This window comes from Chenopodium quinoa, unplaced genomic scaffold (assembly GCF_001683475.1).
Source record: "Chenopodium quinoa cultivar QQ74 unplaced genomic scaffold, ASM168347v1, whole genome shotgun sequence".
Classification (NCBI taxonomy): Eukaryota; Viridiplantae; Streptophyta; class Magnoliopsida; order Caryophyllales; family Amaranthaceae; genus Chenopodium; species Chenopodium quinoa.
The window spans coordinates 643,832-665,260 of NW_018742890.1; the positions used below are offsets into that span (position 1 = coordinate 643,832).

The following is a 21,429-nucleotide window of genomic DNA, read 5'->3' on the forward strand; positions in this document are numbered from 1 at the left end:
ATTGTGTTTATTAATATATAGAAAATATATTGTGTTAACTAATATATAGAATGTAAATATATAGAAAGTAAAATTATTAATCAGATAATATAATGGAGGTTAAAATGAAATAAATTAAATATAATAAAAGTGTATTTTCAATATAAGATAATTTTATTATTAATTTCTTAAAGTACTATATGTATATAACTGATAAATTTTTACTTTCATTCGGTTTTATTTTTGGACCTTTGTTATGATGTTTATTGGTAGAAGTAATAGATGAACGAAAGTAGAATAATGTCTTTTAGAATACTGCGGAAAACGTATTAAAAAATTACAAAAAAAAAAAAAAAAAAACTATGTTTTGGAGAGAAAATTAAATGAATAATAGGTGTTTTTCTAAAAGAAAATTTAAAAATGTCATATGACACTTAAGGTTTCGTTTAAGGAACTAAAAGACATAGAATCTATCAAAAAATGAAAAAGAAAAAAAGAATAAAAAAAATAGATATAATGAAATGTTGTATTTATTAAATAAATAATTAATGGATTTTTATAAAAAAAATTAAAAACAAAAGTTAAAAATTCATTAAAAAAAAAGAAAAAAAAAGGGTGCCATGTGGCACCTTAATTTCAATTCCTCTGTTATTAAATAGAGCACTGCCTCTATTTCATGAAATGCCATACATTATTTGGTGCAAAAATTTGAAAACTAATTAAATAAATTGAGTATATGGTAAAAAACAATTTAGATTAGAGATGGAAACCAATAAATTGCATTAACAATTGCACATGTGTGTTGCAAATGGTATAAATAGACCCTATATAGCAAACCACCAATAATAAAAATTGAAATTAACATGTCCCAAAATGGAATAAAGTAGAAGTTACATAAATTTCCTAGTTTGTGGAATGGAGGGAGTATTATTTTTTAGCTCGTGCACTGCATGAGCTAAATTTTTATTTAATTTTTGAAGTTGCAATGCTTGGTTCAAATGAAATGATTCCTTAATTTTATAATGGTGATGAGAAGTGTAGAAATAATACGACCTGATTATAAAGTTTGGTAGAAGTAATGGATTAATTAAAGAAAAATAAAATATAAAGAGGTCACGTGACATTGTTATAATGTTTAATAGAAGTAACAAAGGGAATAAAGGAGAATAACTTCTTTTGAGAATACTGTGGAGAAATACCGTGACACTTAAGATTTCGTCTAAGTAATAAATTGACAATAATGTCTTTTGTAAATAATACGGAGAATTTGTTTAAAACATAAAAAACAATACGAATAAGTAAAAAATTGAATAAATTGTTTTACCTTATAAAAAAATTACTTAAGAATTTTTGAGAAAGAAAAAAACAATTAATTAAATAATTCAATAAACCAAAAAGATGAAAAAAAAATAAATACATGGATCATTCCTTTCAATTCCTCTATAGGCCCTATTTATTAAGTAGGTGTAGAGAAATGTTAAAATAGAAAAAAATGTCATGTGATATCCTTCCTTTAAAAAAATAATGGAAAAAGAGAAGTATTACATGTCATTTCGATTCTCATGTAAAAAAAAAGAAAAAACAAAAATGTTACGTGACATTTTTATTCAAAAAGGGTGAACATGGCATTGTCACCATTTCCCTTTAATTCCCTGTTATTAAATACAGTAATAGAATAGATAAATCTCCTTATTATTTTGTTGTCGGATTTTTCACCTATACCACTGAGTTAAAGCTTAATTCACCATATACCACCAAAAACTTTCTAATACACCATGTACCACTGAGTTTAACATAAATGTCACAACATGCCATTTTCCTTAACTCCGTTAGTCATTCTTAGTTAATTAAGCCACGTGGCAGCCTCTAATTGACTCTTATTTTAATTAATTAATTTTAAAAAAACTTTTTACAAAACTTATTAACATAAAAAAAAACCACCACCACTTACTGCCCAGCCACCATCCCGACCACCCATAACCGCCACCTAGCCTTACTCATTGTCGCCGGCTCCATACTCCTCTCCCCACCGCGCTGGCGCCACACAACCTCCCTATCCTACGTCGGTGCCCGCGTTCCTCCACTAAACCACCATACCCAACTCGAATCCCGGCCCCTCCCTTCCTGGCGAACAAACAACCAGCCAACCAAAATACCTTTGCCGAAAACCAGCATGTCAAAACTCAACGCCGGCACCTAGATCCCCCGCCCTCACGTTGTCGCCACCCGATTTAGCTACATACAACCAACCTAAAACCCCAAAACCCAAAATCGAAACCCTAGATTTTAATTTTAGGGTTTTTGGGTGGTGGATTAAAGGGGGGAAAGGGCAGGAGTTGGAAGAGGGAGGGGTGACGTAGGTTTGTCGGCACGGGGAAGGGGTTTGGGCACGGCGGTTTGTGCGTCGGTCGTTGGGGAGCGAGAGTTTTTAAGGGAGGGAGAGGGTTTTATGGTGGTGGGATAGTGGTGGTGGCTTGCTGAGCGGATTCCGCGCCGGCTGGTCAGATTCCCTACTGGCTGGCTAGTCGGCTTCGGCGCCGGCAGGCGTTGTCAAAACAGGGTGGTGGCTGGCTGGGTGGACGTGGGTGGTTGTTTTTTTTTTTAATTTTTTGTTAATTAAATTAAACTTTTTTAAAAAGGAACCAATTATATGTTGCTACGTGGTCTTATTAGCCATAATGACTAACGGTGTTAACGTCTATTAGTCATTAATGGCATGTTGTGACATTTTCATAAAATTGGATGGTATTTGGTGTATTAGAAAGTTTTTGGTGGTATATGGTGAATTAAATTTTAACTCAGTGGTATATGGTGAAAATTCCGTTTTATTGTTGATTGTTGATTGGAAAATTACAGGGGAGAGGATCCCAAATAATTATTCCAAAGCTTGAATTATCACTCGACCCTTGCTGCAGCTGTGTATACATCTTCATACAATCGGTTTCAAGGTAATGTTTCAAATCTAGTCTTCTAACTGCCAACTCTGAAAAATAACGTTATGCAGTTTCTTTTAAAAAATAAAAAAAAGCCAAAATATTACGTTTTGCCTAGAGTGTATACGATAGCATATACAATCGATTGTATGATATAATTTATTTATTTTGGCAAATTTGTATGATATAATTTACCAACTTTACAGTCTAACAATAATAATAATTTTTTCTTAAAAAAAACCCTTTGTTCATTCTAGTCGTTTGACCCACCTCTCTCCTTATATAGCCCTAGGCGACGATGTCTCTCTCTCTCTCTCTCTCTTCGATCTCTTGTTGCGTTGCTGTTGTTGTTGCGTTGCGACCCCAATCGACACCGCTATTTTTGTTGCGTGGTTTCTGCGTTGTGGCTGTTCTTAAACCATTGCTAGGGTTTCGGTTTTATAAGGTATTCTTCTTCTTCTCTCCTCTTTTTCCTCGCAATTTTGTATAGAATTGTTTATGTATTTATAATTTTGTTCTGATTTTGTTGAAATCCTGAGTTTCATTGGATTTTTGTTTGAGTTTTGTGTTCTATTGTTTGGGTGTTTTAAGTGCTGCGATTTGGGAGGTTATTGGTGTTTGGGTTTCAGTGGTTTTGGGGCAGAATTGGCTGTAGTTTTGCAGAATTTTGGGGCTGAATTTGGGTGGTGGTTGTTGTTGTGTTGTTTCTGCCTCGTATGTCTCAATATGTTTCTATTCCAATTAAATTAAAGCAACAATATTTAACTTTGATTTTATAATGAAAAGATGTAATGATAGGTATACAATGATGAAAAAATCTTGGTAACAATAACGAAATGATTAAATCCTTTAATTAAAAAGAAAACGATTTTTCTCGCAAATTACAAATTAGACTTGTAGAAATCTATTACTTTCTACTAACATTAATTAAAGATAACAAATAGATATAATTAAACAACAACCTAAAAAAATTTAGCATAACACACTGCAAAATTAAGTAACCATATTGTTACAAACACATCAATGTGATTCGAAGTGTGAAAGGCAAAGGAAAGAGGAAGCGAAAAACATACCCGGTTTAAGAGTAATATCAACTTTTTTTTTTTTGGATGGGAATATTAACTGTTTTTTATTTACTATATATACTTCCTCCGTCACATATTATTTGCAACATTTCCCAAAAAGGGAAACTACACATTATGTGCAACAAACTTTTTCTTTCCTTTTTTGGTAACTTTTTTTAAATGAAATTACTATAGTACCCATAATACCCCCTGTTTAAGAACGAAAAGCATAATTTTAGTTGCTAATTTAAATTAATTAGATTAATTAACATTAATAATTAAACAACTCCTCTCCCTGCCTATTGCTGCCACCATCACCATCGACCACCACCATCATCATCGACGACCATGAGAACCACCGCTGTAATACCCCCGAATTTTGAGAAATACTTTCTTAATTATTCCTTTGATTATTTGAATTTGGAGCCAAAATATAAGTATTTAATTATTTGAACAATTAATTTTTTTTTTGTATTTCTAAATTAACAATAATTAATTATCTTTGTCGGTCCATATTTTATTAATTTCAAAATTTATGTTGTACGTACTTTTAATTTGGACTTAACTATATTATTTTTTGAATTATCAATTAATAATATTTAACAATTTTAATTATCATCTTATTATTTACAACTACTTTTAGTTTTGATATTATCTAAAATATTTAATACATTTGTATTTTTATGAAAATCATTTATTTTATTAATTAAAATCTGATTTTCGTTAATAAAAAAAAAAAAAACAAAAAAACAAAAAAAACTTGTTGGTCATATGTTTTGGGAATGATATCATATTTCTTAACCTTTAAGTAGTTAATTTCTAGATTACTTTGATTTCTATCCTTACTCCTCCAACTAAATCAATATTAATCTTATTTTATTTTCTCATCTTTTTCATTTGATTTCTCACGTAACTTAACCTAGGTCAAATTACATTCAAATTAATTTAACTAACCTAAACTTATCTTGTTTTCGTACTAATCCCACACTCCCTTGAACTCTATCTTCCTACCCTTAAACACTTGTAAATAGACCCTTAGTTACTCCCATTTACTCACATAAAAAAACAGAATATTCTCTACTTTATTTCTCAACTTACGACCCTCTCCTTCTCCTTCTATTATCATTTCTTGTTTGCTCAAATAAACACCGCAACCGCACCACCATTGCTGCCGCCAACTGCCACCATAATACTGTCGCCCTAACACCATTCATTTCACCACTGCCTTCCGCCACCTCACTGTTGATGTAACTTGCTGCCAGCAAGCTAAGGTGCAATGGCACTTTCTTTCTTTCAACCTTCTTTTATTTTGCCGCAAGAAACTAGAACAATAACAAAATAATAATTGCTTCCTATCTTATTATCATTATGAGTATCATTACTAATTACTAATATCATTAATGTATAATACTAATGCTATATTGATACTAACATTACATTTTTTTTTATACTAATATCACTAGTTTTGATACTAACATAAACTATTAAAGTTTGATTTAATATAAGGTTAATAGTTTCGGTAATTCATGCACAAGTAGTGTATTGTTTATAATTTTGGATTATTTGTTAACCGTATATTAATTAATGTTGTTTAAATTGTAGGAGGATTCTTTTGATCGTGACCAAGTGTAGTCGTACCTTTATTTCTCGTGATCAAGGTACGTATAGGTGGCTAGGTCCTTAATATAAGTTTTGAATGCATGTTTTGGTGAATGTTTATAATTGTTTAAGTAAATGTTCGTATCAAGATTTGAGTTAATAATTTTCGTGATGAGTTAAAAATATATTTTTTTACGACTTTAAAGTTTGATTAGTTTAATAAAAGTTGTTTATAAATTACTGGTTACAAGTTAATTGAATTGAATCTACAGCTCACTATGGCCCTGAGTATTTGATATTTATTGCCCTCTACCCGGGACTAGTTAAGTAAGACCATGAACTTTGTATGATCTGGTCTTTCCTCGAGTATAGTTTAACTTGTTTGGGTGGTGTGCACAGTTAGGTGAGGAAAATCGGTTTTGGAAATAAGTCTAATTTTTGGAAAGTGTTGAATTTTGAGAAAGTCATATTTTTTGGCATGTTTACATTTAAGAAATTAAATTATTTTCGAAAGCATGTTTACGTAATAAAAGTATTTACATGCCTTGCACTTATATGTACTTAGCGTTTTTGCTAATCCGTTTTCCTTTTTGTTTTGGTTCGCCCTGTTTACCATTATTTGTAAGCAGTTTTGATGTCAGGTGTGGAGTTGATCGTGCGCATACTTGAGTCGGGATTGGGATCACCTAGTTAGGAATTTACTCATTCATGAGTCAGACATGTTTTTATTTGGAGTATTTTCAAACTATATATTATGATTAATATAACATTAATAAAGTCAGTTATTTTCCGCTGCCATTTTTAGTAGTTAAGTAAGCCTTACGTTATCACGTGGCGGTAATACGCCCAAGTCTATCTCTACGGTATTTTATACGTATAAATATAGTATTTATGTAGAGGGAGATTTGGGGGTGTTACAATCGCACCAGATCGACCACGAACACCTTCGACACCAGACCACCGAAACCAAGGCCACCATTACAACCACCAACACCATCTTCTTCATCTTCTTCTTCTAGGTTTCATCTTCTTTATTGCCGCCGCCACCACCATCAGCCGCATTCTTCTTCGTCTCAATATAAGGATCTCAGATCGAATTATAGAGAGAGAAATGGTGTGCGATGTTAGAAAATCGACTGAATTCAGATGTAAAGCTAAGGGTTGGTTGTTCGTGGTGGATTTCGATCCGCTGCGGCCTACAAGGACAGTGAGTGAGGTGGGTTGGGTTCCTGCTGCAAGGTGGCTTTCAATTTGCTGCGAGGAGGGTGAATGCAAGCTAGGGTGGGGTTTCGGGATTGTGCTGGTGGTGGGGTTTCGGGAATTCGCTGGTGGTGGGGTTTCATGTGGTGGCCGTTGGGGTTTCGGTATTATACTGATGGTGGGATTCCAGGATTTCGCTCAGATGGTGGGGTTTCGCGATTAGGCTTGTGAGGTTTCGGAGCATGGTGGTGGTGGTGGTTACGGGGTAGCAACGAGTAGGTGGATATGGGTGGTGGTGGATGTTGCTGCTGGTAGGTGGTGTCAGGGAGGCCATGGCAGTTGGTAGTGGTGGCCATTAATTAATTATCCCCCTTTCTCTCTCTTACCCTTAATCACACACCCTTCAGTTTGTTAATCAACCATTAACAAATTTTGTCTTGGGAAACGTGCAACAATGTTTGTTGCAGATAATACGTAACGGAGGAAGTATATAAATTGTAAATTACTATGTAAAAGTATTTTTTTTTTCTTTGCAAATCGCATTTGTTCATTGAATAAATAAAATTTTAGGGATTTTTTAAAAAATAATTTAATAAAAATAGTATGGAAGTGCCATGTGTCAACAATGTATGCAAACACCCTGTTATTAAATATAGTAATAGATAATAATTATTATTATTAAGTGTGTGTGACATGTTAATGCCTGCCTTCGATGATCTAAGGTCACTCGCTTATGTCTGGTCCAGCTTAACATTTTTCGATTGCCCCCTTTCCCCCAGGTTGCTTTTTTGTTTCTTGTTTCTATCTTCTCGAATTTTCTTAAACGTTTTTCTGTTCTCGTTGGTGAATTTTTTCAATTTTAGTTGCTTGTGTATTACATTTGGTTTTTTGTTCTGTTTCTTCACTACGATGATTATTATTGTATTTCATCCATCCTGTGCAGCTGCTGTTAGTGAAGTGTCTTTTTTCGATAGTCATTTGTTAGCACCTTTGTCAATTTAAGGTTGAATACTTACTTCTTGATGAATCTGTTAGATTAAAAATAAATAATGTGGGCAGTGGACCCACCCTTGGTCACGGTGGGTCACGTGACCTAGCAAAAAAAATAAAATAAAATTAAAATAAAAACAAAACAACGTGAAGGCCGAACGAAATTGCAAGGGAAAAATAAATTTGAAAGGGAAAAAAAAAAACAAAACAGTGACATTACTTTCTCTCTCATCGACAAATTCAAAGTCACTGTCTCACACTCTCACGGAAATCGTCACACGCCCACACCGGCACACCGTTGCCGCCGCACCTTCCAGCCACCGCCCACAGCCCAGTGGCCCACCGCACGTCCGCACAGCCGCACTTCACTCCTACAGCCTTCTAGATCTAGGTAATTTAATTGATTTTTCAAGTTTTTAATTTCGTATTATACACTAATTGTTGACTTTTTAGGTTGATTTTGCGCTTAATTGAGTTGTTTATGTTATTTAATCTAGTCAATTAGTGTGTATGTTCTTTGAAATTGTTGATTTGTTGTTAAATTTATCAAATTTGGGAGTTAGGGTTTCTGATTTTTTAAGAATTGATGATATTGAATTTCTGATTTTTTCTCTCTTTGAAATTGATATTATAAATTGACAATGGGCTAGTAAAATTGATGATTTCATATTTAATCTATGAAATTAGGGGGGTTAAGAACTTAGGGTTTCTGATTTTTTTTTGGAATTGATTAGTTTGGATAATTGCATTTCTGATTTTTTGAAATTGATATTAGAATTGGTCAATTGGATATAGTGATTAGTGATTTTGAATAATTGCCTTGAATTTGTATATGTTCAGTGGTAAGCTCACTATTAGTGTTTTAGGCTTTTAGCATACTTTATTATCAAGTTAGTGTGTATAATTAACTTGGATTTTTGAAGCAATTCTGGTTTTCTTAATCTAATTGATAATGTAGCTTAATTTTCTGAATGAAAAGGAAAAATTGTGTGATATCACAATTCTTTGGTCCGAAAATCCCTCCTCCACAAAATCCTCCTCCTTCACAAAATCCTTCTCCTCCACCTCTTCCTCTGCAAGATCCACCTCTTTCACCACAAAATCCTTCTTATCCACCTCCTCCACCACAACTTATTAGCTTTTTTAATATTCTTGCATTATTGATTAGTATACGGTAGTGACCCGCCACTGAATGTGGGCATGTTTGGTTTAAATGTTGTTTGTGTTTTTAATTTCTTTCATGTTTTGTCGATATTCATTGATCAAACATACATTCTTAGTATCTTGTTCGTGTGTTTATTTTATTTATTTAATTTCATAACCCATCCTTAAAAACTTTATAATTCATCTTGCAGGAACTTGATCCATCCCTTAATAATGTCAGGGACTGCACATGATGATGCTGCTGCTCATGAACAGAAGAGTGCTGAGAGTAAGAGTTCTGAGAGTTCTGAGAGTAGGATATTGAAGCTTTATACAGAAAGGCTCAGATCATTTGCTGTTAAAAATGGAAAACAGTCTCCACCTTATTCAGATGGAATTCTCACTCCTCCTTGGCACAAGGATAGTGGGCGTTACATGCTTAGGAAACCACGAGATGAATCCTACATTGATGCTGCATTCCGCTCCAGCCGCACCAATGAAGTCTTTATGTTCACTGGTTTTCATTACTTTGTTGTCAAGTATGATGCCCAGTCCTACTCACAAAGAGAAGCGAATGAGAATCATGTCATCACCAAATCCCCACTCTTGCTCATTGATGGTTTTTATAAACTTTATGGTTGTCCTGGATTTTGTGATGGTGGAGTCGATGCTGCTTTTGGTTGTTACGGTACTAATAAAGCGTTTCTCTTTTCGAGGAGATGGGGTGCAAAGATAGAATATGACTCTAACAATGAGGGTCAGGTTCTTGAACTTAAAGCTATGAGATGGTGGTTTATGTCTCCAGAGGATACAAAGTTTTCTCAGGGATTCTTGGATGCTGCTTGTGAATCCACCGTGCCTAATGAAGCTTACTTGTTTAAGGGCTCTGACTATGCCCTCGTTAATTACTCTAATCAGTCTCAGTTAACCCTCATCAAAGAAGGTCGCATAACAGACGAGTTCACTTGCTTGCGCAACACACCGTTTGAAAGTGATATTGGATCTGCCTTTGCTTCGCACAAATTTAAACAGTTTTACTTCTTCAAAGATAACACTTATGTGCTCATTGAGTTTGACTCTAAAGCCAAGGAAAGCCGCATAATTGCAGGTCCTGAGGAAATTGTACCCACCAACTGGCCTTGTTTAGTAAGTTATCTGCCTTACCACAAGTATAAAACAAACCCTTATCCTATACAGCCCAAAACATGGAAACCAATTTACGTGGGGGGGTTTCTCGAGTGTGTTCCCCTTGCAAACGACTCTCTTGAAAGAAATAGTTCTGAGAGAAAGAGGAAGTTGGAGGATTATGCTCCTGATGCCTCAGGAAGTAGTTCTAAGAGTATGCCTGGCCCCAATGAGGCATCACTGGAATATACCGATGATCCTTTTGACGACTATGAAGCCTTAAATTGGAGGTTATGTGAGTTCTAGCACTTAAGGTTGGTATGCATTCCGGTAATTTTGTGGTTTAGATAGATGTTAGTGGATTTTGGTTGATGCTGGTTTGTTTTCATGAATGTGTTGGTTGATGATGTACAGGTTACTATGGATGTAGCTTATGCTTGAGTGTGTTGTGATAATGTGATGGATGATGGATGTAGCTTATGCTTGAGTGTGTTGTGATAATGTGATGGATGATGCCTAGAAGTTGATACACTAGGAGTCTTCTTTGATCATCTGATAACTCCCCTCCCTCTTTTCTAACCAAGTCTTTTGCCCAATTGTCATCAGATCTGAGTATGGATGAAGCCACAACAACATCTTCCATGAACTGGTCATCAAAGCCAGACAACCCATCGTTGGAGTCTTGGTCCATTTTTGGCAGATTTTGGGACAAAGATGTAGATGATGAACAAAGCTGCAGAACTAACTTCTCAATGATCTAGTATTACTGTTTTTTTTTTTTTTTTAAGGATTTTCTGGGTCTGTAGTTAATCTAAAACTAGGCTAACTCATTGTGCTGTGTTCATGGAAGTGTAAATTTTTTGAATGAGTTTGGTGGTTTTTGGTGAAAAACTTTTGTATTTGTTGTGGCTGAGCAAAAAATTGACTCTGAGTGTAAATTATTTGGTCATGTGCATTCTGTGATTTTCATTTTCATCACCTCCTTGCACCTTGGTGCAAGGGGTGGCCTTTTACATTTATCGAGAGTCTTTAACAAGTCTCATTTAAGTTGAATTGCATAGCTTGTTGTTGGTAATATTATCAGGAGGGTGCTGCACATTATTGAGGAGGATCTATCTCTTGCTACTGCCACTATAGGTAACCTGAACATTTCAGTTGGAAGTGACGACGATGATGATGGTCGTGACAGAGATGATCATCCTGTGCTATCAGCTGTAGCCGCTGCAGCAACGAGCACTTTGTGTCCACCATCGTTGCAGATTGTTCTTGCGGATGTACCTGATGCAGCTGCTGCTTCCCACACTTCTTCATCTGGGGGGTGATCTGAAGGGAAAAGCAAATGTGAGTAGTACTATTTACATATGGATGTCTATATGCTTTTGTAATTGGAGCTCCAGGAAGTAGAGTTTTGAATTTGTCTTTTGCAGTTTGTTTATTATGATTTGTATTTGATTTGATTGCATCTTGTTGTGTCTCATCACAATCTATTTGATGTTCTTTGCAGACGGTTTTCTTGGAAAGGGAATCCTTACTTTCTTGGAATCACAATGGTTGTCTCGCTCTTTCATTCTTTGTTTAACGTTTTGGCCTTCAAGAATGGTGAGTCGCATTTCCATGGTGTGCTATATCTGTGCTTTAACACATCAAATATCCAATTTTAAGGGTTAGCTGACTAAATCTGTTTGGAAAGTTAGTGACATTTAAAGTTTTATTTAAGTGGGGCAAAAAATGCACTCAATTTAAGTATGTTTGGAAATCAGGAGTTTGATTTAGGGGTGAGAATGAAATCTAAAGATGTGGGATATTAGTTGATTATATGTCTTTTATGTCCCCAAATTATTTTGGGACTATGGCTTTGTTGTTGTTGTTGTATTTGTCTTTATGTCTGAATTAGATAACGAATTGTTGTAAATCAGGTGTATAATTAAATTTTGCTAAAGCTTTTGATGTTTAACAGTAGTTTGGTCTTTGTTATGATTCTCCATGGTGGAAAGCAACTGAGTATACTTGTTTAAGAGAAATTCCAAGTGTGAATTAATGCAGTTAGTTTGAGATTTATTTGACTTATTCTTAATTATGTTATGACTTTCCTTGTTTATGGTACAATTGAAGTTTTCAATAGTTTAGATGGGAATATCAGGTATGAATAATTTTTGGTTACTCATATAGGTTCTTTATTCAAGTGGGTTTATTAATTACTGTTGAATGAAATTAAGTATGATTTCATGCCTCTACAAAATCCACCTTTGATGGAAAATAAATAAAACACTAAAATCTCAATGGCGTGAGTTTCCTGGTTTTGCATTGGTGATCGACTTGGACAGACGTGAGTGATAATGCAGGTTCGTTACTTCATTAATTCTATCCTTGATTGTTGTGTAGGTTAACACTTTGTGGTGTGTTACACAAGTGGAAACAACCTGTGGCTCTCTTTATATGAACTTCAAGTATATAGACTGAGCTAATTTTTAATATTTAAGTGGGGTGTATAAGTAGCATGTGCGGGATTTAATCTCAGGTCTTAGGTGCCATCTTCTAAGACTTCTACCAATATAGCCTGTTGGTATTCACATCGAGTTGACATTGATGTAAGGATGACTGGTTTAGTCTAATGTCTGATTGATTTCATTTTCTATATGTATTCAGATGATACGGGATGAGGTTGGTGTATCTAAAACGACAAGGGATAAGATGTTACTTGAGCTGGAGCAAGAGTGCTTAGACGTATACATGAGAAAGGTTGATCAAGCAAACCACTGTAGAGCTTAGCTATGGCAGGCTATTGCTGATTCGAAGGCGGAGCTTGCAGCCATCTGTTCTTCGTAGAGAGAGCGACCACTACCTATTACTTCCTCCGGACCATATTGACTTGTGCATTTGGATTTTTTGATACTATTCACATGTAGTTAGAATTTTCTATATATGTATCAATATATAAGTCTAATAAAGGATACTATTGCATAAGACATTGGTGATAGCTAATAACATGAGTCTTCTGTAGTTACTGTCCAATTTTTAAATGTGTTAGTCATGAAATGCTGAACCTGGACAAGATTTAGGAGTAATATTTTGATTTAGAAACTTCGATATTGAATACTTCCAACTTGGTCTTTATTTTTACTGTTGTTTATTCGCTGACATGAGATGCCAAGGTGATCATAATTAAGATGAAGTGGAGAAAGAACTACCACAGAACCAAAGTTCCGATAGGTAATGCAAATTTGAAAATCGATATTTATGACATTACTTGAGTGTCTCAAACTCACCTCATCCCTTAGAAAGGATATATTAATGGGTTTGCAGGCGTCAACTAGGTTGATGATAACTAACATTGGAATTAAGAAGCTAGAGACACCACCAGTCGAGTAACCAACAAAAGCATGTGAAAAAAAAAGTGGAAAAGGTTGCAGTGGCTGCTTTGTCGGGGGTCATACAATCAATGTGGATTTTTTTTGATGTGTTGTTGGATGTTTCTTTCTCAACTTGCAAACTGATGCGGTGTGTTCATGTTCTGCACAGCCATACTTGTAAGGACTTATGAATCTGTAGTTGTAAAATTAGTTAATTCGTAAACCATAAACCAAACCAATCAATTCTTCTTTGAATGATAGAAGCTGTTGTTTACAGAATTTGCTCATTATTAGAATTGTCTTTTTGATGTTGCTGTTAACTTCTTTGGATTATCAGTTCGTCTATGGCCATTGGTCAGTAGTTAGATCTGGTGTCTCATGTCCGTGATGTAAGAAATTATAGTTATACAAGAGGGATATCTGCCCCTTTTTGCATATGTTTTTCTTTTTTCTTCAACTCAGTCATGATTGTGACTGCAGAATGCAATACACTACTGTAATTCACTGTTTATATTCAGAAATTATTCTCCGACAATGTGAATCAATGATTCCTTATTTTTACACCTTTTCATCTTCTCTCACCACCCCCCCAAAGCTATAAAAAAACTGAAGTCCTGTTGGACTGTTTGGCGTCAGAGAAAGAGCCTTCATGCCAGTCTAGTGTTTAGGAGATGAGATTGTGTATATCTTGACCTCTTTGGATGTGGGTGAAGGTACCACCACGTCAGTGTTATTTGGCTTGCTTATGTTGCTGCATGATGCTTTTGTAACTGCCTCCATCCTCTTGAGTGATATATTTAATGGTAAATGACTTATTTTATTCAAATGTAATGTTCTTTTTGTATCTATGCCCTCATGTAGTCGACATGTGATTTCAATGTTGAGGGCGTGATTGCTTTGTTTGTATCACATTTGCCGGTAGTCAGTTTGGTTAAAGGTCAAAGATATTAGTCATATTACCAATCAAAAGAAGGTGAAAGTCAACTCCAGAGTCCTGAAATCAACATTTCCAGCGAGGAAACAAGTTGCGTCATGTTTATTTTGCCATATTCAAAATGGGCATCTATTCTTGTTTACTTCACTTAGTTTTGTTTATATGAACTTTTGCAGCATTTTATAAATGATGGGTTCAGCCTGCATATATATTTCTTCTCATTCTTTTACCTTCCCATTTAGGCTGGAAGAGAAGATTGCGAATTTGGAATCAGAGAATCAAGTTCTTCGCCAACAAGCTGTCTCAATGGCATCAAATAAGTTTGTGTCCAGTCGCCAAAGATCAATGCTTCAGGTATGTCCAGTGATGGATGTTAGATCTTCCGCTGTTATAAACAATCTTCCTGTTATTGTTTGTCTCAGAGATAGGGTTATCAAATATGTTTAAGAGATTGAAATAAATTCGAGAGAGTAGTAAGAGAAAATTTTGGAATTGTGAGAGAAAAGAGTAAGAGAATGTGGGAACCCTTAGTGCATATGAAGAGGGAAAAAATTTCTCCTCATTTGAAGTTGAAGATTATTTTGGAGCGTCTCATAATGATTAAGAAAAAAAAATTATTTTGGGGTGAATGGAGTAAGAATGTAATCAATTCCAAAAAGTTTCAAATCTGAATGTTCACTATTGTTTCTTTATTCTGTTAATTGGCAGAGGGGGTCTGAGAGTGCTCATTTTCCAGACTCACATCTTCGGTTATGCTTCTTAAAGTCTTCATGTCAGCTAACTTTGCCTCATGTTTACACTTCACACTATTCTTCTTTCTTTCTTTCTTTCTTTCTTTCTTTTTATTTATTTACATATTTGTCCTTCCTCTCAATGCTCTAGGATTTGCATAGCCCCTCCATGAATCGTAGAAAAGGCGAAGTAGAAGAGAAGCCACAAAAATTCCTTAACGAGAAACAACAGGAGAATCAGGAATTGCTTATTCGATGTATAGCACTGCCTCTGGGTTTTGCAGTGGACAGACTTATAGCTGCTTGCATAATATACAAATGCCTTCTTCATTGGAGATCGTTTGAAGTGGATCGAACTAGTATCTTTGACCGATTAATACAGAGAATTGGTCATGCTAATATGCTATTGAGGTTTGTATTCCTTGCTGCTATGTTGGTATGGATGCTATAGGTGTCTGCTACAAGCCTACCAGTGTTTGTACATATCCGATTGTCTGGCATGTCAAGGATCAGTTTTTTTTTTTTTTCTTTTTTTTTTCACATGGGGATACTGGGGCAAGGACCTCTTTATGAAACATAATACTTACGGCCCGTTTGGTTGTTGGGATTAAATAGTGGGAATGGGAATGAACTTATAATTTATCTTATATAGGGAAGAACTCTTGAAATCTCTATGGAGAGTCAATTTGCTCACAAGTTTTTCTTCATGGGGAGTAATCTTGCCTCAAACTTCTCCATGGGGACATAATTTTGCCCCTCAAGTTTCATTACCACTCATTACCATTTTGAGGAGTGATATTGTGTGGGAATGAAAATTGAAGGAGAAAAATGGGCTTTTTGGGATGAAATGACATTCCCATGGGAATGAACATGAAATTTTTTCATAAATTTACACACAAAATCATTCTCATTACCACCATTTACTACCAACAACCAAACGGGCCGTTAATGTCATAGACTTATATGTGTGCCTTCACTCTACAAGCACAAAATCACTTTCCAAGTTGAGTTGTGTACTAGGTCCCATTCATTGCTTCAAAAAAAGGAGGAAAAAAAAGGTCCTATTCATACAATGACTTATAATCACTGACATTGGCTGATGTTGCGATTATAAGGTACATATTCGTTGACAAAACTAAATGTCAATGTATACACAACCAGAATCACAATGCTTGGTAGCAACTTTAAAAAGTCTCAAACCAAGGATCACTTGTGATATGCGGATTTTGATAGTTAGAAAAATGAACGTACTTACAAATAAAAAGTTACTCCCTCCGTCCCAGCAGGTTTGCACCATTTTTGACTTTGGGGTCAAAGTTTGCAAACTTTGACCCCAAATCCTCTTTAATATATATGTTAAAACCCTATCAATTGAGATCTTGTTTGATTCGTCATAACGTGTAATTTTTAATTATGTAACTTTTATATTTTTACAAACACAAAATTGAAGATATTTATGGTTAAATGTGTGTCTTGGAGACTGTGAAAAGGTAAATGTTGCAAACCTATTGGGACGGAGGGAGTATAAGACTAACCCCAAAGAAACATTGTCAATAGTGATCTAAGTGAATTGTGTATGCCTGTTGCACCAATAGAAGTTTATCTTTAGTATAGTGTCCAGAATCCATTCGAGTAACGGGTATCATCATAGATAAAATGCCAAGATAATCAATCATTGAAATAGAAGGGGAAGCCAAATATTTGGGTGCATCATTCAAGGAATTCAATAGGAGCCAGATTTGAAACTGTATGAAATACAAAATATGCAAAATTAGTGACATATCAATCATAAAAGAAATTTAGACACTTTAGCTTCTAGTTCAAGATAGATGCTCTACATGTACAGGTTGGAAGTACAAGGAAGATACAACGTAGCTCTGAGAAAGTTTGAAGATAAAAAAAAAAAAAAAAAAAAAAAAACGCTATCACATGAAGAACAATTCTATAGCACCATATCATTCTCTTACTCTCAGTAGTAATATGAAAAAGATTGAAGGTTAGGCATTATCTTTGAGATATGCCTTAACAAACATTATTGATATTTTTGTAATTGCCTACAAAACTGAAGAAACTAAGCAATGTAATCTAAAAGTTCGGCTAAAATTTTCAAAAATATTTAATTCGCCTATATGCAATCTCAAAAGCAATGCTAGTGTATTGAGATAAGCCTTAACACAATTACACGAAAATGGGGGGGGGGGGGGGGAAATTCTATAAAAAGTATCATGAATCAGAAATGAAAATGATCAAACCTTTTGCCGTGAGGCATCATATTTATCTTGTTCAATTCTTTCATGACTGGTCATATATGTCCATGAACTTTCCAAACCTTCCAACCAATTAACAAAGAGCTGCATGCATGCCACCAATTGTTTGTGTACCTGAGGATAGATCATGCACAAGCTTTTGTTCTAAAATAATTTCCAAATTGTCACACTTTCTAAATCTAAAAAATTAGCACTAAATTTCCTCTAATAACATCTATATCCTTGCCAAAATTCTTAGTATTAAAAAAATTTTACATAAATATTTGAAATAAAGACAAACTAGAAAACACATATGAGTACATACATTGGTAATTATAGTATTGAAATACAATGCAGAGTAACAACTTTAAGCATAAGGCTTTTAAGGTACTAACAGTAAGCTCAATCACAACTTTGAACTGAGGAAATTCTACAAATAAAGAAACTTACATATTTCTCACGCTAGAATGCTGCTTATCTTCAAAGCCCTTGTAAACTTGCAACACAAATTAATTAATTAGAACACAAATTCACTGAATTATAGAAAGTATACCTCTATGATATACACAACCATGAATTGTAATGCTTGAAAAATTGCATACAGTACATCAATTCATCTAATTAACATAATTCTTCTGCAAAAGGTTTATTCCCCCATCCCCAAGGGGCCCACGCCACCCCACCACTAGGGCTACACGTGAGAGGTAAATCGCGGCACGTGCCTCAGTTGGGAGAGGGAGAGGATGCTCCTGATAATCAACCAAAGCTCGAATCAGGATTCGAACCCGGGCGGGAGGTCATATTCTGCAATCACATCCTTGCCTTCACCTACTGAGTTATACCCGGGTGGTAAATTAACATAATTCTTACTTTTCAGAAAAATGATAATAATGAGCCCACTAAACTTTTACCTTAAGGGAGAACTCGCTTCTAGAAAACCAATTTGCTAATTAGTAACTCATAACACAATGCCTGTAATATTAGTGAAGGAGCATCATTTATCAGTTACTCCGTACTCAACTATTAGAACAACAACCACTCATAAACATAATCAGCATAATTAAATTTCACGCGGGGAGTAGAAATGTTTTCTACTCACTTCCTAAGGTCATATTTATCAATGTCCAAACCTTTGGTGTTGAGGAGAGAGAGAAACATAAAACAATAAAAAGTAAGAGGGATAAAGTTTGGAGAAGGAGACCAGAGGGATGATAGGCACATACCAGGAGGTCTATACCATATATCTTTTTAGTCCTTGGGTATTATGTTCTTTTGCAACTTAGCCCTTCATATATTTTTATGTAAATACGACTTTAAATGATCATAATTAATTTAATATTAAACCATAATGATATTATTAATGTTAGAAAATAGTATGCAATTATTAAAATAAGAATTCACACTAATTAAACTTAGTTAATAAATTAATTAACACTTGATTAACTTTTAATGACTTTAATGGTACTAATTATCATTGTTCTACTACTTATATCATGAATAATTTTAATCTATATGCTTAACAGCCCACCATGCTCCGCAATGATAATAAAGATTAAGAGTTTTGATCGATACCTGAACGTAGTTGGCAATGGAATCTCCGGCATTCTTAGCTTTCGGCTTTACTAAAGGTAGCTAATCCCAACCCGCCTTCCTTAGAACAAGCACAACACAGATCTAATTCGTTTCCTACCTTAGACCATAGTCTGTTTCTATATTATATTGTGTTTGGATAATGGAATGTTAAACAAGAAACTAAATAGAGTATAAAGTTCAAAAGGATAACGTTCCCTTCTGAAAGAAAGACTTTTATTAAATTAAGAAAGCTTACAAACTTAAATACTCAGGGAGTTTACTAGAGTTGATTTGCTCTTAGAGAGATGGAGTTCCAATGTTTAATTTCTCTTAAAACAATATTGCTTTTCTAAACCTTGAATTTCTCTTTCTAATATCTAGTCTGAGTTGAGAATTGTGTGTCCTCTACTCTCTTCTAGTGCCCTTTATATAGAGGAGGGCTTACAAGCATCTCAAGAAAATACAAATACACAACATAACTAACAAAGCTTACAAGTGTTATTCATGCATGAATAAGGTGGTAAGTGATTCATGCATAAATATGGTAGTTTGCATGTGTAGGGTATTTTACATGTGTCTCCCATGCATGAATAAGGTACTTTACAAGTGTCTCTCATGCATTTTAGCCCATCCCTATGTTCCACATGCCTTCATCCCCAACATTAGCTTCCCAATTGTCATAGATAGAAGAATCATCTTCTATGTTTTGCTCTTGCCATAATTTGTTGAAGTATCTTGAAGTGTATGATTCATCTCATGACAAAATTGTATCTAGTAGATGATCCCCTCCTTCTTCAGATAGGAATTTTCCAGCTTCAATCTCTTCTAAGTAATCATGGACAGATTCACTATGCTCTATCCCTTCCAAAGAGAAATCATGCGTATGTCCAGGTGCTATAACAGTAGTATTTCCCACATGAAATATTAATAGTAGATTCTCCCCCTTTTGTAATGCTAAAGCTTGATTAATATAACTGGAAATATAGAAGAATTTGAATGCTCTTGCTTGGACTGGATCAACTACGTACCTTTGTCTTCTGCATATTGGCTCATTTATCCTAAAGATTTCATATCCTAGTATGATTAGATCTGGATTAATTCCCTTTTCAGTTACTTCAATATTTGCACATACTACATCAACTTGTAGTCATCCCGGTGTTAATCCATGTTCCCTAACTTTATTGAAGACATATCTTTGAAATTTGGTAAATTGAGAACTAAGATAGGAATCAGGATGAGGAGTAGCATGGAACCCATATGGACCATTCCATACTTACACGCTTTGGCATTTTCTTTTGCATATTCTATGATTTTCCCATTATATAGAATAGGATTTGGATCTATTACCCTTGATCCTACCTACTCCAGAATTTTTTGGAAACTTTGTATGTCTTCCCTAGAGATCAAAAATTTCATAGAACTTTTTACTACATGTTACCACTTCAAAGTACCATGCCTTGAAATCATGAACACTTATTTTTCTTAAAATAATATCTTGCAAATCAGGACCAAGATTTCTTAAATTATCACGTAGTTCCAAGATAAGTGGCAACCTTTTATTAATCCATCTCTAGACCTTGTTCTTGCCGATGTTATTAGGGCTTGCATCAATGCCTGTGTAGTGGGTGAACCCAGATGTTCATCTTCTTTGCAGAGGGTTGTTGTTCTCTTGGCTTTTTGCCAAGAGCAATTACTGGTGATGTCATTAGCAAGCTCTCTTGTTAAGCTATCCGCTAAAGAATTCTTTGATCCTTGAATATGTTCAACAGTAAACGAAAATTGATTAAGCCATAATTGCCATCGCAGGAGTCTCCCTTGCGCTTCCATATTATATAAATTCTTTTTAATAAATCCTAGTATTTCTTTACAATAATCCATTCTTACCAAGAAATTCTTAGGAGCTAAAAATATTATAAAAAATTGAAATTCCTTTCATAACTGCTAAGATTTCTTTCTGCATTGTAGGATAATTACATTAAGCATTGTTAAAACTTTTGCTCCTGTATCTGCATAACATGTCCCCATTTTTTACCTTTAATACAACGCTCCAATGTTCATTACTAGCATATGTTTCAAGAACCAAATCATCTTCACTGTTAAGCAATGTCAAAACTAGAAGATTTTTACATAATTTTTTTGAATTTTGGACAACTTTGAAATTGTTTGACGACCAATTCCAAGTTATTTCTTTTTTCAGTTTTTGTTATAAAGGTTTTCGTAATAAAGCAAGATTTTTTTAAAAAATCAGAAGCATAAGTCAAACAACCAAGAAACCTTTCTAGTTGTTTCCTATCTTCTATTTCATCAGGAAAGTTTTTTACTTTTTCAAGGATATGTTTCTGCAAGATGATTTGTCGAGCTTTAATCTCTAAACCCAGGAACTCAACTTCTTGTTTTACAAAATCACATTTATCGTTTCCTAATATTATTCCATGTTTTAAACACCTTTGTGTTACAACTTTTATATCATTTTTATGTTGTTCCAAGCTTTTAGATAATACTAACATATCATCAATATATACCAGACAACAATGTTTAAGATCTTTGAAAATGTTATCCATTC

General features: G+C 34.5%; 1 protein-coding gene across 3 annotated transcripts; it reads left to right on the top strand.

Moving 5' to 3' along the window:
• Window positions 1-7,772: 7,772 nt before the first annotated feature.
• LOC110726919 (albumin-2-like) lies at window positions 7,773-13,127 on the top strand. 3 transcript variants are annotated; one of them, XM_021906452.1, is made up of 5 exons: window positions 7,773-8,156; window positions 9,121-10,347; window positions 11,118-11,374; window positions 11,538-11,632; window positions 12,680-13,127. In XM_021906452.1, the coding sequence occupies exon 2, from the start codon at window positions 9,143-9,145 to the stop codon at window positions 10,337-10,339; it is 1,197 nt and encodes a 398-aa protein (XP_021762144.1). In that variant the 5' UTR covers window positions 7,773-8,156; window positions 9,121-9,142; the 3' UTR covers window positions 10,340-10,347; window positions 11,118-11,374; window positions 11,538-11,632; window positions 12,680-13,127. The 3 variants fall into 3 exon arrangements, with proteins under 3 accessions (XP_021762144.1, XP_021762143.1, XP_021762142.1); XM_021906450.1 differs by having other exon boundaries at window positions 7,775-8,156; window positions 10,640-11,374; XM_021906451.1 differs by having other exon boundaries at window positions 9,121-11,374.
• Window positions 13,128-21,429: the final 8,302 nt, after the last annotated feature.

What these genes read in the sequence shown, in the direction of transcription:
- LOC110726919 (XM_021906451.1), top strand. Translation starts at nt 9,143, where the DNA reads ATGTCAGGGACTGCACATGATGATGCTGCTGCTCATGAACAGAAGAGT.